The following is a 15,315-nucleotide window of genomic DNA, read 5'->3' as shown; positions in this document are numbered from 1 at the left end:
AGGATATTGTGAGGAAATTATTGTTGTGGTAGTATCTTCCAGGCACCGATATCTTTTTCCCTCCATGTAAACCGCCTCTTAGTTGCCAAAACAGGGGCACTTTCCTTCTGTACGGAAAACTCGGTTGTTCCGGTGGGAAATCATTTTCGAAAAAAGGAATACCTTCACAGGTGTTCCTCTTTTACCGTTTTTGCCGAAATGATCCATCTGTCCAAAAAGGAACACGAATTTTATCTTCTCGTGCTGAAAGTATCTCTCAGAGTGACCGAAGCGAACGAGTGAGAGATACTTTCAGCACGAGAAGATAAAATTCGTATCCCCAAGCGGACATGTAATGTTCTGCTTATTATAAAAATATTGATGAAATGTCTAGATTTAAAACAACTTGTTTTATTGATTTTCGAAATGATGAAAAAGTGGTCACCAAGCGCTAAAACACGCATGTTCTGTAACATGAAACAAGATATGAAAGTTATGAAAAGTAAAACATGATAATGTAAAATTTTGCAATAAAAATGTTAATGTAGTAGAGACGAATTATATTGAAGCACAAAAGTATCTTACAATAGCGACGAAGCTCGCGTTTTATTGGGTAATCGTGTTCGTTACCATGACGACACCTATATTCTCACGTGTGAAAGATAAACATGATATTTCACTGCGCGCGGTGAAGATTTGGTTTTTTAGTAAAAGGAGAAATCCTGGTATTTCATCAGTATCTATGTAATAAAATACCGTTTTATACAAAGAAGAAACAGAACAGAATGCTGGACGATGGAAATTAGGGTAAGAAGAGACGCAGCGGAAACCACAACGAAAGCATATTAAACTATAGTATCACATTGCATTGTTTGAAAACCATTTTTCGCAAAAGAACAATTTTAAATGGCCAAATTCCACTCATGGCAATAAATGCTTCGTTCTCTGTCATTTCCAAATTTAGTTCCACATGGTTCAGTCGTCTTCATTTAAGGAGTCTAATATCATTACCGTCACTGTCGGCTTCTCGTTGCTCATCGTTGTGTTCTCGTAGCGTCGTCGAGGTTGCCGACGCCGTTTCATCGGTAAAAACGATACAGATACATCCTTAAACATGCAGAAAATTGGAAGTCCACTATAAATCTTCATATTGCCAAAGAACTCGAGATGATGCTATTCATAATACTATCAATCCGCACAGCGCCGATCAGTGGAGAAAAGAAGAGTTCCTCGGCCGCTCGTTTAGTCAGCATCCGCGTGGCGGGCAGACGAAGAAGAATCTTGGCAAATCTTTCTGGATTATTTGGGTGCCTGCTTTCAACGTATTGCTTGAGAGCGCGGTGCGCCCTTTCTTGGAGCCTTTCTACTTGTTGAGGATATTTCAGACTGGTACAATCTAAAAAAAAGAGGTAACCGATTAGTGGATGGGCACTAATCGCGGATTCGGCGATCGCCACGACACGTCGCGGGGACAAGTCGCCGCAATAATTCGCTTCGTGTGACACGGTTAAATTTTTGAAAATCATTGTCGCTTCAGCAGAACTTTGCCGAATTCAAACCAGTCTGAACTCGTGCGACTGATCGCAGCGACAAAATTCGCGAAAGCAGCGTTGTCACACCGTGCGTACACTTCCAGCAACATGTCGTTGTGACAAAATATAAATGAACCAATGAGAGAGCGTCATATGGTACGCCATATTGATTTAGAAAAGTAGTTCACATTTCCCCTCATACGAGATCACTGCGTGTGCACCTAGTGTGTCTTAATGGAAAGTTTAAGAACCATGACAGCTTCGGCGAGCTGAACCAGAAGGGTCTAATTGTTTTAGTATCACCCAACTAGTCGGACAGAAAAGGCAGCAATAAAGTTAGCAAATGCAAATTAAAGAAATATTTATATGGGAATAAAACGAAAGAAAGCGTCACGCTATTACTAATAGTCCTCAAGTAGCGTGGCCAATCAAATTGCAAGATTTGCATTAGTCCACTAGTTGGGTGATAATAAAGGATAATAGCCCATTTCCGAGTTGCTGCATGCCTCAGTTTCAAAGCTAAGTTATATTTTGGGATGGCGTTCTCGTTGCCGTAGCCGTCGTCTTTGCGTAAACTTCCTAACAACGTAAAATGACCAATTTTCGAGTTTTGACGACATGTTATTTTCACACGTGAAAAGATCACTGTTGTTATGGTTACATATAAAAATCGCGCCTTTCGTGAATGATTTAGTATTTCATTGGTGTTTATATAATACATAGAGGATATTACATGGCCGCGCGCAGATAGGAAATTTCTCTTCGAGTGTCGAAAAAATGTATGTATTCGAACGGTTTACAAGTAAAAATAGCAAACAGAGCGTTTTCACATGACGTCACAGGGGCCATGTTGGTGTTTTAAAACAAAGGAATGGCGGCCATGGTGGTGCACCAACTGGAATTTGAATTTGAATACTTTCTTTTGTTTCAGTAATCCAATATGACTGCTGGTCACGTGAGGGAAAACGCTCCCTAAATGGTTCATTGTTGTATGCTCACGTTGTCGCCAAAGCCTAAAATTTGGTGATTTCACGTTGTTGTTTTGTGCGACGAAGAAATGCAGGAAAATTCGTGCTGCACGATTATTTCTTTATTTTTAACCAATAATATTCTTTAAGGTGATTCCTCAGAAAAGAAAGGTGACGAACCATTTTCTTGAAACTTTCCCTGAATGTTCCCTACTAATCCCTATTTGGGGAAAAAAGATAAGTCACCGTGCTTGCTTAAGAGATATAATGGGCCAATCTTACCCCATCTATCCCTGTACTGATACCAAACACGCACGTTATTTCATCGGCTCAGGGTGCATTTTGCGGTAGCTAAACGAGAGGGGTTTTAAAGAAACACTTGAAAAAACACCTGATAGGTAGAAAGTCTAGAGCATATGGAACATAGTCTTATATAGTTTATGGAAAATCACTCGACTTAAAACGACGTCGACACTTTGGACACTCTAGACATTCGCGAATTAATGAAAACACAAGACCATAGAATTTTTAAGAACGTATTATCTGATTGTAATCATCCTATATATAATCTATTACCTGAAATCAAAGACACTAATTATAACTTGAGAAGAGACACAGTAGTGAAACCACTAGTGCGGACTACCCGCTTCATGAATGTATTTTCGAATAGACTTATTTTTAGATATTACTTTATATTGTAACATAAGATATGTGGTTTTATCTTTTGATCAAATAAAGACTCATTATTATTATTATTATTATTATTATTATTATTATTATTATTATTATTATTATTATTATTATTATTATTACTTAAAGCGTTTCTCGAATCGTTGTTTTCAAGATCATAATTTACATCCCTGGGAAAGGGGCTCTGTGTACGTTTTCAGCTATATCTTTTTTTCCTTCCGATAAATTTTTAATTTTTTTTTAAGGGGATAATTTGTACACCAAAATTGTGCAATAACAAATATAGGTCACCGTGCTCGTTTAACGTATACGTACCTGTCTATCTCGATTATCGTAGATCGAAACAACAAAATTCGCCATGTTCTCGGAATGCGCGCACTTATTCGCAACGAGTTATGGGTCATTCACAACTTCTCTCACGTGTTCTGAAAAGTATGGTTGACTTACACCATATTTACAATGTTGCAAATTTGACCAATTTATAAATATTGACACACCATATGCGCAGGACAGAATGCGCGGTGGAATACTGAGGAATCACCTTAAACTCCCGGCTGTTTTGACGAGTACGGGAGAGAAATGTACAAAAGTGCGTGCCGCACGATCATTTTTTCCTCCTTTAACCAATAATATTATAATAAGGGAGTTTAAGCACGAGCGTTTTTGAGACGCGGACGGTAACCGGAAGTGAAATTTTCGCATGACAGGACAGTGGTGTCTCCCAGATTTTTATACTAATCATCTCTAATGGAGAAAAGGTACTTTGCAATATCAATGTGGTTGTGTGAAAACAAGTTTAAAGGGAAAACAGCTCACTTCCGGTTGCCGTCCGCGTCTCAAAAACGCGCGTGCTTAAGCTCCGTAATTACTGTTTCTTGGCGTTGTCGTTGGCATTGCCGTCGTCGTTTCTTAAAACGCCCTAATTTCTTTCCAACTTCCTCTTTCACCAACTCGAGCCGGTCATACTTAATACAAAAACGGTTGGTTCATCCCTAAAAACCTTTTCTTTATTTCACCAAAAACTGCAATGAGACGTCGAAAGAAAGAGATTTAAAGTATTAGAGGTGCAGAGAGTTTTGGGACCAGGGGCCGGTTCCTGAAAGGAGGAATATTTTGTACCAGGTATAACAGTTATTCCAGGGATAAATCTGCTATTCTAGGAATAAGTATACAAGGAGTAAAAATGGGTTCCCGGAAGCACTATTTCTTCTTGGAATAGCTATTCCAGGGATACATCTGCTACTCTATGAATAAATCTTCCAGCAAAGGCCGGATTCCCACATGACGAACAGGTTTGGCGAGAAATTGAGTGCAATGCGCGCGGGCTGCCCGTGGTTAAAGCAATGTGAAGGGAGCCGGCGAAGGACGAAATTTTTCTGTACCTGTGTAAACATGGATCCGGAAGAGCATACCGGAAAGAGTCCCGAAAAAAAAAAAAGGAAACCAAATCTTACTACCAGAGAGAGTTGACAATAATTACAGAAAACGTGGATGCAAATAAAGGCGTCTTGCAAAGCAGGTTTACCGACAATGTTACATGTAAAACCAAAACTGAAACATGGAAAGCCATTACAGAGAAGGTTTATGCCGTGGGTGTAGCCAGCAGAACCATCTACGCAGTAAAACAGAATTGGACAGTGCTCTTCAGCACGGCCAGGAAGGAGTTCAGCCAATGAGAAAAGGCGCAAATGGACGGGCGGTGGACCGGCACCGGGCGGGTCCTCCGAAACAAGTAAAATGGTCGTCGACGTTTATGACAACACGCCTGGTTTTTTGGGAATAACAGCAGGTTTTGAGTCCGGTAAGTACCGCTGTAATCATTATATTACACGGGGGCACACATACCGTAACTGAAAACCTGTGGCAAAAATTTTGAAGTATTTTAAGTCATGTGACTAAAAGAGACATGTTTTGACTTGACACGCAACGCCTGTCTGATGGATTTTGCACTCGGCCATTTTGTTTTCTCAACTTGCGTTGCAGGAAAGGGAGAAGCAGTGGCAGCGTGGTAATAACATAATCCTTATCTAAACGTGAGTAAGACCTGTTTGCTTTAATTAACGGGAAAAAGTTAAAATAAAGTAACCGAATATCCTTACGATTAAAGAAAATGAGTGCACGTTGTTGGACGATCCAATCGAAATGAAACATCAACTGCTATGTTAGATGTTCGTACTCGTACCCTTTTGAATGAGGAGTCGATAAAAGGGTTTGATTTGCAGCCGCACTTTTCAACTACCTCCCCGCTATCACAAAATCTGCCCCAACTCCAAAACATGTGCAAGATACTCTTGAAATAATGAAAAACCGAGTCATGAAACAAGTCTTGAAACTTAGTTCGTCCATGAATAATATTTTTTAGTGTACTGGTTTATGTATTTTTGAGGTTGGTACAATTTAACCTGATCACAGGCAGGGGAAATAAAAAAGGATCAGCTGACCATATACTTATTTTCACTATGTAAGAGTAAATCCTTTTTGCCTAATTGAATTATTTGGTGCCTCTCATTTGCATATCCATATATTTACTTGTATTACTTGTACAGTGTGTTGACAAGTTTCCAGCCACTTAGTTTGTGAATACTATACCCTCTTCCAGGAGGAGCAAGTAAAATGGCTATTTTTTTCCTAAAGATGGAAAAGTTTGTTTATCGCTGGAATAGCAATTTATTACCACCTCGCAAGGTGTAATAAATTTATCCCAGATTTATTCCCTGAATAGCGCTATTCCTTCTTTGAGGAACAGAATTTATTCCGGGGATAAAGTTTTCCCTGGAATAAGACACATTTATCCCTGGAATAGAGTTGGGTTAGCCCCAGTGCTGTAATGACTACCCGCTAGGTATATGATAAAGGGAAAGACACGAAAGTTGAATGAATATCCACAACCAACAGGGTTCTATCGTTCTATCTAGGATTTATCGTTTGGGGCAGAAGTCCCGAGTGGCGGAAGGCCACGAGCTTCCTAGGGGGGTCATGGGGGTCCGGGAGCAGGTCCCCCCCCCCCCCCCCGAATGTTTTCATAATGAATATGCACCGAAATGCAATCTGGTGCATTTTGAGAAATGATACAATGTATTTTATTTTAATTTTTAGACGTGACGACTTTCTGACAATGTTACAGATTTATCTGTGCTGTCGCCATTCAACTCATTAACAGTATGCACAGGACGATAACGGAGCCTGTTGTAAGGCCTGCAGTTTGTATTAATCCATTTCCTTGTCATATAGTGTCCTTAGACAGGGAATACTCACTTCATGTAAACTGACCTTGTCACGTCTGGATGATTTTTCCGATATACTTCTTTCTTTTCTTTTGGGGGGGAGGGGGGGGGGTGGGGGAGAGCTTCTACCCCTCAAATACCCTACATAGAACCCTGACCAAGAATGTTTCCCTGTTTTACAACGATAAGGGACTGGTGGCAGAGATAAAAGAGAGAGAAGCAATTACACATCACCACAGCAACTGTACAAATTAAATTACCTGGATTGAAAAGCACGATAGTCTTTAAGAATGCATACTCCACCAAATCCATTTCAAGTTTTTCCAGACTGAATAAAAGTTCCTTGATGCTCATCATTTTATCCAATAGATTGGAGTCTTTAGTCATTCCATTTGGCTTTTGATCTTCACTGGCTTCGCAACGCTCCATGTGAACAGCAGCAAGAGTCAACAACGGCGACAATGGAAAAGAAGTGGAGCACTGTGCCACGCCCAACATAAAAAGATCCGACCATGAACTCTGCAGCAAGACAAGCTGATCTGACGTTTCCAGGCTGCGAAACGCCTGAATGTTTCGAGTCCAATCGACGGTCAGGAAGAGAAGACGAGTGGCAATTTCATAGACGTATTCCATGGACGAAGTAGATATACCCAGAGTTGGTGGATTTAGCTTGAATTGGATGTTTTCGGAATTGAGAATACTATCAGGCTGGTCTGCTGCACAGACAACGGAAGATGAAACTGAGGGACACCTTGGGGGAGAAGAAAGTGACCTGGGACTAGTGGGTGTCAGAGGTTCAAAATCCTGTTTTTCTTGATGAACTGGATGAATGGGATGTCTTGAAGGAGAGAGGCCCACTCCCCTAATATGACTCTCGTCAGTGTCATCCTTCGTCGGTTTAGTAATGGGCTTTCGCTCACACTGCACAGCTGTTAAAAGGAACAACAATGACCAGACGAATTTAGCAATTAGTAGCAAATTTCCATGTCAAGAGATGATGTAACAAATAAAAGAGATGTATATTTGATCACTCAGTTCTTTATAGATGCTGTAACGTTATTAACTCCTCACAAACCACACCGTGTTTTTGCTACTGAAACGTATTCAAGATGACCAACGATAAGTATAAATGTACGAAAGTTCACGACCCAAACACATGAGACATTTGACCAACATAACCAGCAAAAATAGGGTGTCTCAATCCTCGTTTTCACTAGCGCCGCAAGCACAAGCAAAAGCACGAGTAGCTTATGCTAGCAGGGGGAAAACGAACGTCGACATCAGTACGCATCAAAATCAACCACGGCATCCCGCCATTTCGTCCAAATGCTCAGACGCGGAGAATCTGGAACGAGTGCTTTAATTGGCCAGACGAAGCAAATTTCCTTGTGCTTCTGCTGCGTTTTTATTTTCACACGACGCAAGCGAACGCAAGCATAACTGCGCACGCACTAGGACAAGCAAAAATCTTACTCCTTGTGCTTGTGTTAATGCGTGCGTCAACCTCGTTTACACGGTGAAATAAGCGCTCTTATGCTTCCGCTTGTGCTGCTAGTGAAGACCAGGCTACAGTCAGTCAGGGTCCTTGTTGAGGCCTTCAAAGGGGTTTGAGCGACAAGCGACATTGCGTCAAAATGTGGCGACAATTTGTTAGCAAAGTACCGACAGCCGACAGAAGTTGACACGAAAGAAGCGACAATTTGCGAAAACGACAATCCATTTTTCATTTCGACAAAGCGACAACAAAAAAAACGACAAACGAAAAACGACAGCGACAATTTCCTCCGCTGGTCAGGCGACAAAGGTACACAAAAGGATGCGACAAGGCTACCCCCCTTGGAAGGTCTCCTTGTTCCCAAGTGCATCCCTCTCGTGACACAATCCTAGAGAACCAGTCTCACTGGGAATGCCTTCAGTGAGTTTCGGCTCTGATTGAAAATGCTAACTCGGATAATTACAGGCAGGTAAATATTAAAAGCGGTATTCTGATAATACGATACGAATTCGTATGGTATAAAAACTACTTCTTCCCTTTGTTACGACTAAAAACGCTTCGTCATTCTCAAGTGTAAGTCCACGTCAAAAATAAACCGCTCATTGACCAACACGAATTAATTGCTCTTTGCAATATCACAATTTCCTTTAAGTCTCAAGACTGTCTAAGCAAAACGTAGAATTTCGTCCATTTACAGACACGAGAAAGTGTGACAGGAAGTCGTGTTTATTGGAACTAATATAACCCCTATTACCCCAGCATACCTCTTGCACCTCTTCTAACTCGACATAAATCTGGAGTGTCAACTACCTCATAGAATATTAATCGACATTACGTAATCTTAAACTAAAAAACAAGTCTCTATTCTGGATATTTCTTGGTAAGTTATGCAATTAAATGGCTGTCTCAGTTATGTAACTTTGTGACGCATTCAAAGATGTTTTGCTACACGAATTGTAAAAAAACACAATCATAATCAGACCAGAGAGTATGATAAGAGTAGGATAATGAAATAGAGAGCTCAAAATTGCAAGAGACTACTATCGTTAAAATGGTCAAGATGGGAAATTGCAAGGCAACACAAACGGAAATTGAGCGTTGTTCTTATGTAAATGTTGTTTACGACGAGAGAGGAATTTCATTCCAATGCCGGCATATTCGTATGTAAACAATCAACACAGCAGAACGCACGTGAGGTTTCACGCTGTTATGACAATGCTCTCGCCGGTCACGAGATCGCGACAGTAGGATACCCTTAGGGGGCTCGCCGCCGTGTCACGCTAAAAAACCACGCGAAATCGCGACTGGAGGTAACAGATCATAATTGAACGTTGCAAACCAGGAAGATCTGATTTATTTTTTAAGTGGAACAAATCTGGATTAAACTTGATTATGTCACGAGAGCAGTAAGGCGACAAGTGTTAAAAGAATACAATGGAAACAAAACTCTTGGTAATCGATGAAGTATTACTTGGTCTTCCAACACTCACGCAAAAAAAATCACTATTTCTGTAAGGGCCAAAATCGTTCGGCGTTATCGAAAACTGTCTTCTCGGCATAATCTAAGCGAAAATCAGAGCGCGTGTACGCGCTATTTTTAAGAGTTTCTGGAGAAGAAATTACTGCTCCGAAACTTGTTATTCAATAGCTGGTTTTAAGGTTGGGATTCCAAGGCCAATTGACCGCAGTGTTATTATCACGTCCGCACGAGGCCAACCTCTACTTCCGCAGGCCAAGAACATCTTCTTCAAAATTCTGCATTTAATTATCCCAACCTTTGCACATTTTGTCTTCACAACTTGAGTCGAAGATTCGTTACACCGGAAAGTTACTTTTCTCTTCTGTTGACGACAGTTTGCATATGAAAAACTCCATTTACACCTGTTGTAATACAAATTGATTTCACATGCTTTTTAGCTCCGCCAATTCAAACGTTTTGGCAAAAAAAAGAACTATCGTTTAAAATGTTTACAAAGAATGAAAATCACATTATATCTCTTCAAAAAAATAATTGATGGGTTATAGATGATTGCTTGGATAACACCGATTTCATATCTTTGATAGTTGTTTTGCGGCCGTCCGAATACGCTCCACGTGAAAATCAGACGTAAAACCGCGTGATGGTCAAAGTTCATAAGGCCGTTGCGTAACAGACTAGTTTGACTTTGGACCTCAAAGATTCCAAAAAGGAGTGAAAAACATACAAACACGGGTTGCTGGCCGAAACATCATGACTTAACACGTGAGCAAGACATCTTATACAAATTCGATTTGCGATTTAAGTAGCTCTTCAAAAAATATAACAATAAACGGCGTGGTAACATTCCTAGAAGTTGTTTTCTTTTGCTGGTTTCAGCTGAGAGAAACAGATCAATACGTTCGTGCCATTGCAGTCGGGTGAAAAATTTGGGAACCAATCAAAATAAATCAACCATATATCACAAAACAAGAAATGTTTTGACTGTTACCGGTGACTTAAAAGTCGAACCGAGTTAAATTGTGCTGGAGCTATGAAACGCGAGTCCGGTGGAAAGAAATAATACATCATAACTAAGGGTGCAAAACCTCAGAAGCCAAAATGATAATGTACACACCTTTGGACGGGCGGCAAAAAATTTATTGACATGAAGATTAGTGCAGCAATTGGGAAGTAAACTGATATGGCGTCAAGCGAGGCTTCTGAATCGTCTGCAAGCGCACGTCGTCTAAAAGAAGATCGACACGGCGAGAAAATCTTGCGCAATGGGTCGGAACTTTGACACAAACTCAACGAGGTACATGTTTTTCGACTGAAAGCCCTACGTGAATGAGTTCCTTAAGTGATGTGACTTCGTCAACATCACACCGGAGGACTTGAAAAACAGATGGAAATTAAGGCAAAATCACGTTTCCGACAACGTTTTCCGAATTCAACAGGCCTCGGCTATGTTAGTTCCTTTAAGTTTGAAGACTGGCCTCGAATCCGAGTGTTCATTATCGTCAATTACGATTACTTTTAAAAATCGACGGTGTAGACGACGCACGTTTTGCAGTGTAATCGCTTCACAGATGAATAGCTCTTTGTCGCAGTCACGATTTTCCATGAGCTTTTAGCCACTAAAGTTCTTTTGGTTATGTTGGTAAAGGAACCAGCCTGGAGTTTTAATGCTGGATTTTTTTTTCTCCTTAAAGAAAGTAATTTGATAATGAATTCATGAGTTATGAGTTTTTTTGCTAGATGCACTTTGAAAGTCGGTTCTGTTTGTCCATATTACTGGACCCAAAGTCCGGACGTCTTAGTTAATGAAATGCTTTAAAATCTGGTTTAGTGAGTTTGTAGATGTCCTACAAAGCACGGATTATCTGTTTGGACGTTCTAAGGGAACGTCAGGTCTGTAGAAATCACATAGGTGGCTTTATTTGCTTCGTCCGAAACTTCCACTGAGCAATGATGGTGACGGGTTTGATGAAAAACTAGCTTTACATTTCGCAGTAGTCCTACTTTTCCCCCAGAGTTTTGGGGAGTGTTTGCTTAAAGTATGACTCTCATAAAAACTTTGGCCAAAATGAGAGACGTTATGAATTTCCAACTTTCATTACCAATAACTCACAGCTCACTCTTTCTCAGCTCAGTAAAATTCTAGCGTTCTTCACTGTGATCATTCGAACCTTCTACGACTCTTCACTACTTTTCCGAAATACCTAGGAAATCTGTTCAGAAAAATGTCCAAAATCTAAGCGTTCCTCGAAAGTCTGACTTCGAATATTCGAAGATTTTAGCACACCTTCTTTCCGAACAGGTATTTTACCAAAATTACTCGTTGGGTGTCCCTGAACTTTGGTCTTTACTTGCTTTAGTTTTTAACAACTACAGTATCGCAAGTTGTTACTTCAGCAGGAAAAAAAATGAACTTACGAATTGGCAGCTTGATGCTTACTGATAATGTTTTCGGACGGCAAAGAAGACTCGAAGATCCCGTTAAGTGGCAAGGCTTTTTGATGCTTTTTTTTTCTGTTCCATGAGCTAAAGCAGGTTCCATTTTTTATGTCGAGGATTTTGAGTTCTTGGTCTTGGTCAACTTAACCCCGAAATTGTAAGCAGCAAGACATAAAGTGATTGCAGAGTTCAGCAAAAAAGTCGAGGAAAGGAATAAAACTGCGCTTCTACAACGATTTCCTGCTTTTAGTCTATTCTGGTTTGCACCGTCGGTGCTATAACGAAGCACTGCTGCTCGTCATGTGTGCGTCCAAGGTTACAACCGTAGTATGTTTGGAGACCACGTTCACACTCTTTGTGATACCTGTGTCTCATAGTGCGCTGGGTAAGGCAATGGAAGTCTGACACAGCAGATAAATTTTGAAGATCCGTTGCATCTGCGAAAATGCAGAGGGTGTGTATGGCTTCGGGAAATCTTTGTGTAATAGGATTAGTCGGGGAATACATTGTTCCTTCATCAAATACACCAACTGTTTGGCGAATTCTGATAAGTGCTCATAAATTACAAAGAGTGTTCAGTGACGGCTTAGTTCCCGGAGAAACAGAGCATCACGCTCTCCGCACCGATTCGGTGTTCCTTAATTTTTGGAACATTTTCAGAACAAACTGGGACAAAACTTGATGTACGCCATAAAACTCTTATCCGAACGAGTGCTGTTGACATGCACGATAGCTCCGCTGTTCTGCATGACGAACCGAACAACTTCTTCAACTAATACCTGGACACAACGCCTTTACAGATGGGGGTTATCGCTTGGATTTACTGCGTGATATTAAGCAAAGCATAGGAAAAGAAAAGAAAAAAGCCTTGTATGTACGCATTTAACAACTTGCGTGGCCTGGAACTCGTATTTTCCGAATAAAAACAAAACAAAAAAGATATATGCTTGCGTTCATTCACGTATAGTTTCATGTGTTTACATATCCAGTTTGTCTGGCGAGTCAGTCATGGATTTCACGCGTATAAGGAAATAAAGATTGGCCAATGATGTTTTGTGTGAAGTAGAAAGAGAAACGAACGTGCGCAAGTGAATGTGCCTTGCTCAATTGGTGGCTTACATCTGCAGTTCTATTGTGCTAGGTTCAAAGAGTTTGGTTGCAAGTTTGGCGCACAGTTGAAAATGGGCTGAAACAAGTCTATGTAATCTCGTTGCAATGCTTAGTTTTTATATAACATAAGCATTAAGCACAGAGGTTTTCCCCCTTTCTCGCTTACATAAGATTTCGCTTTCCCAGGAATTTTTTTTATTACCTTCCTTCTTCATTCCCATGGTCAGGCACTTATTTAATCGACATCGTTGGCATCTGTTTCTGTGAACTTTGTCCACTGGGCAAGCTCCATTTCCCTGACACCTGTAGTGTAAATTCTTCCTCACACTTCTTTTAAAAAACCCTTTGCAACCTTCGCAAGCCACTATGCCATAATGCTTGCCGGTCCCCCTGTCACCACAGACCAGGCAATCTCCCCATATCGGCTTTAATGTTGCAGTAAGGAGGCCCTCACTGGTTCTAAAAAAATCTGGCCTCAGATCTAAAACAAAGAAAGCAGGCACTTCAAGTAAAGCACTGAGGAAAAATAGACTAAACTTAAACAGTATAAGTTTGGAATAAAGATTTTTGCATGCCCGCCTTAGTGTACTGAAATAATACAAAGCAGAAATAACTAAAAGCATGTCAGGGCAGTCAGTCTTAAAAAATCAGCAGTGACTTCCTCAAATGAATAATCTTTTTGTACTAAAACGTTCCATCATGGGAAAGGAAGAGTTACATAACACACAAAGACTTTTTCTGAAGTGTCTATCCGTTGTAGACTTGTAAATACGAAAGTTCCCATTGAAGTACGTGAGCAGAATCTTTCATATTTTTGAGGGTAGCAAATTTTATGGCTCTACTTTGGCTTTCAAGGAAAAAAAGCGCGAGAAACCTCATTTTCCGGCACTATGGATCACAACGTTGCCACTCCAAAAAATAGCCGATTTTAATGTTTTATTAAATGAAGTCAAAGCTGCTATTCCATTAAGATAATTCAAAATTTAAGGCCCTTTCTGAAGGGCTCTGTGAGGTCAAGTTGCTTCTATTTTGCCTGATGCGAATCGTTGGATTTCGCCGACAATGGTGGGGTTTAGATTAAGGACAAGAAAAATCATCAGTATGCAATATTTTAACAGAGCTTCTGTGTCGCTACTTACCAGTCATAGTTCATAATCGCACGTACAGCAATCTCTTTGCGTTCGCACAAACACTCAACACGGGAATTCTCGACAATGACAGTGTTGTTTCTTCACGTCAATAGATGCTAAATGAGAAACGGAGAAGATCGCCGATTTATGAACTTGGACGATCCCGGTTATTCCCGACAAGTTACACGTTTTCACACGTGTTTTTCGCCTTTCTCGAGCTTTTACCTTTCACTGGATGCACTTTTGGGTCATCCACACGACAAAAGCGTAAGTAAATAGCATTGTGATTGGTCACTGGAGTGGAGTGAACTTTACCAGAGCCAATCACGAGAGGCCTCAAGAAAATCGAAAACACGAGTCACGCGAAACACAAGAAAGCCGATACACGTGACTCTATTGCCAACTGTGAAAAAAACAGAAAACACTCACAAAACCCCCCGAAGTTGTTTATGAATGTTACATAACGATTTCTTCCGTCAAATGTGACAAGGAACTTGGGGATCGGAAATGGGGGGGTGTTTCTGATAGGAATAGTCTCTTTACCACGAAAATTTGATGAGAAGCCCTTAAGACAACTCGTTAGTATACGATAATTCGTTGCTTTCACCAAGCACTTGCTCCTGTGGATAGTAAAACATTATTTCTCAATAAGTAGCAGAGTATTACGAACTCCCATGACCTGGGCTTAAGTTAATCTTCCGCCCTCATCCGGGTCTTCGCATGTAAGACCTGCATAAACCGCTCGGTCATTTTTCAAAGTATCCCCGTATCGGTGTTGAACTCGACGCTATGGGTATATTGGTCAGAATAGCTTTGAAGATGAAAATGTGTTCTTGATCAATTGAATCCAGTAGACCCTTGACGCAATGGCTCAACCACCGTGCTCTGAGTGCGAAGTTTCCAGAACCACGACCTTAGAGGTGGAGAACTCCGACGGAACTCGGCTTGCAAAGGGTTTGTGTTACGATGAGATGCAAGTAAAGCCATAGCACAACATCATGTCCAGGACGTCAAACTATCTCACAAGCAGAGGTTAAGTTCATCTTGAGAAAGATAAGCAAAATCGGTATCAATAGAAAGGGACCGTCTAGTCGCTTTCAACTGGGTGGTCACTTAATGGCGGAATTTAGTTGCACAAAAAAGACTCAATTCCACAGCGTGTGAGAAAGAAGCACTCCAATTCACAAAGTCAACACCAAGGGAGAGTCGAAATGGTTGATTCTGTGAAGCCAATCGAAAAGTTTAGCCTGCATGGACGTTACGGCATCAAA

General features: G+C 40.7%; 1 protein-coding gene across 2 annotated transcripts; it reads right to left on the bottom strand.

Moving 5' to 3' along the window:
- Positions 1–368: 368 nt before the first annotated feature.
- Positions 369–14,282, bottom strand: LOC137979538 (nuclear receptor subfamily 2 group F member 1-B-like). 2 transcript variants are annotated; one of them, XM_068826808.1, is made up of 4 exons: positions 14,054–14,282; positions 13,117–13,395; positions 6,654–7,322; positions 369–1,375 (listed from the first exon to the last, which is right to left on the bottom strand). In XM_068826808.1, the coding sequence occupies exons 1-4, from the start codon at positions 14,058–14,060 to the stop codon at positions 1,125–1,127; spliced, it is 1,206 nt and encodes a 401-aa protein (XP_068682909.1). In that variant the 5' UTR covers positions 14,061–14,282; the 3' UTR covers positions 369–1,124. The 2 variants fall into 2 exon arrangements, with proteins under 2 accessions (XP_068682909.1, XP_068682910.1); XM_068826809.1 differs by lacking the exons at positions 13,117–13,395; positions 14,054–14,282 and adding an exon at positions 11,784–12,057.
- Between the last annotated feature and the right edge of the window lie 1,033 nt (positions 14,283–15,315).

The sequence above is a fragment of the Montipora foliosa genome, chromosome 12 (genome assembly GCF_036669935.1).
Source record: "Montipora foliosa isolate CH-2021 chromosome 12, ASM3666993v2, whole genome shotgun sequence".
NCBI classification, from domain to species: Eukaryota; Metazoa; Cnidaria; class Anthozoa; order Scleractinia; family Acroporidae; genus Montipora; species Montipora foliosa.
This window is presented reverse-complemented; position numbering and strand designations above follow the sequence as displayed.

Coding starts and splice junctions, on each gene's coding strand:
- LOC137979538 (XM_068826808.1), bottom strand. Junction 7,323..13,116: donor CATGGGAATGAAGAAGGAAG/GTAATAAAAAAA, acceptor TCCTTTTAACAG/CTGTGCAGTGTGAGCGAAAG. Junction 1,376..6,653: donor TATCGTGCTTTTCAATCCAG/GTAATTTAATTT, acceptor TCTTTTTTTTAG/ATTGTACCAGTCTGAAATAT.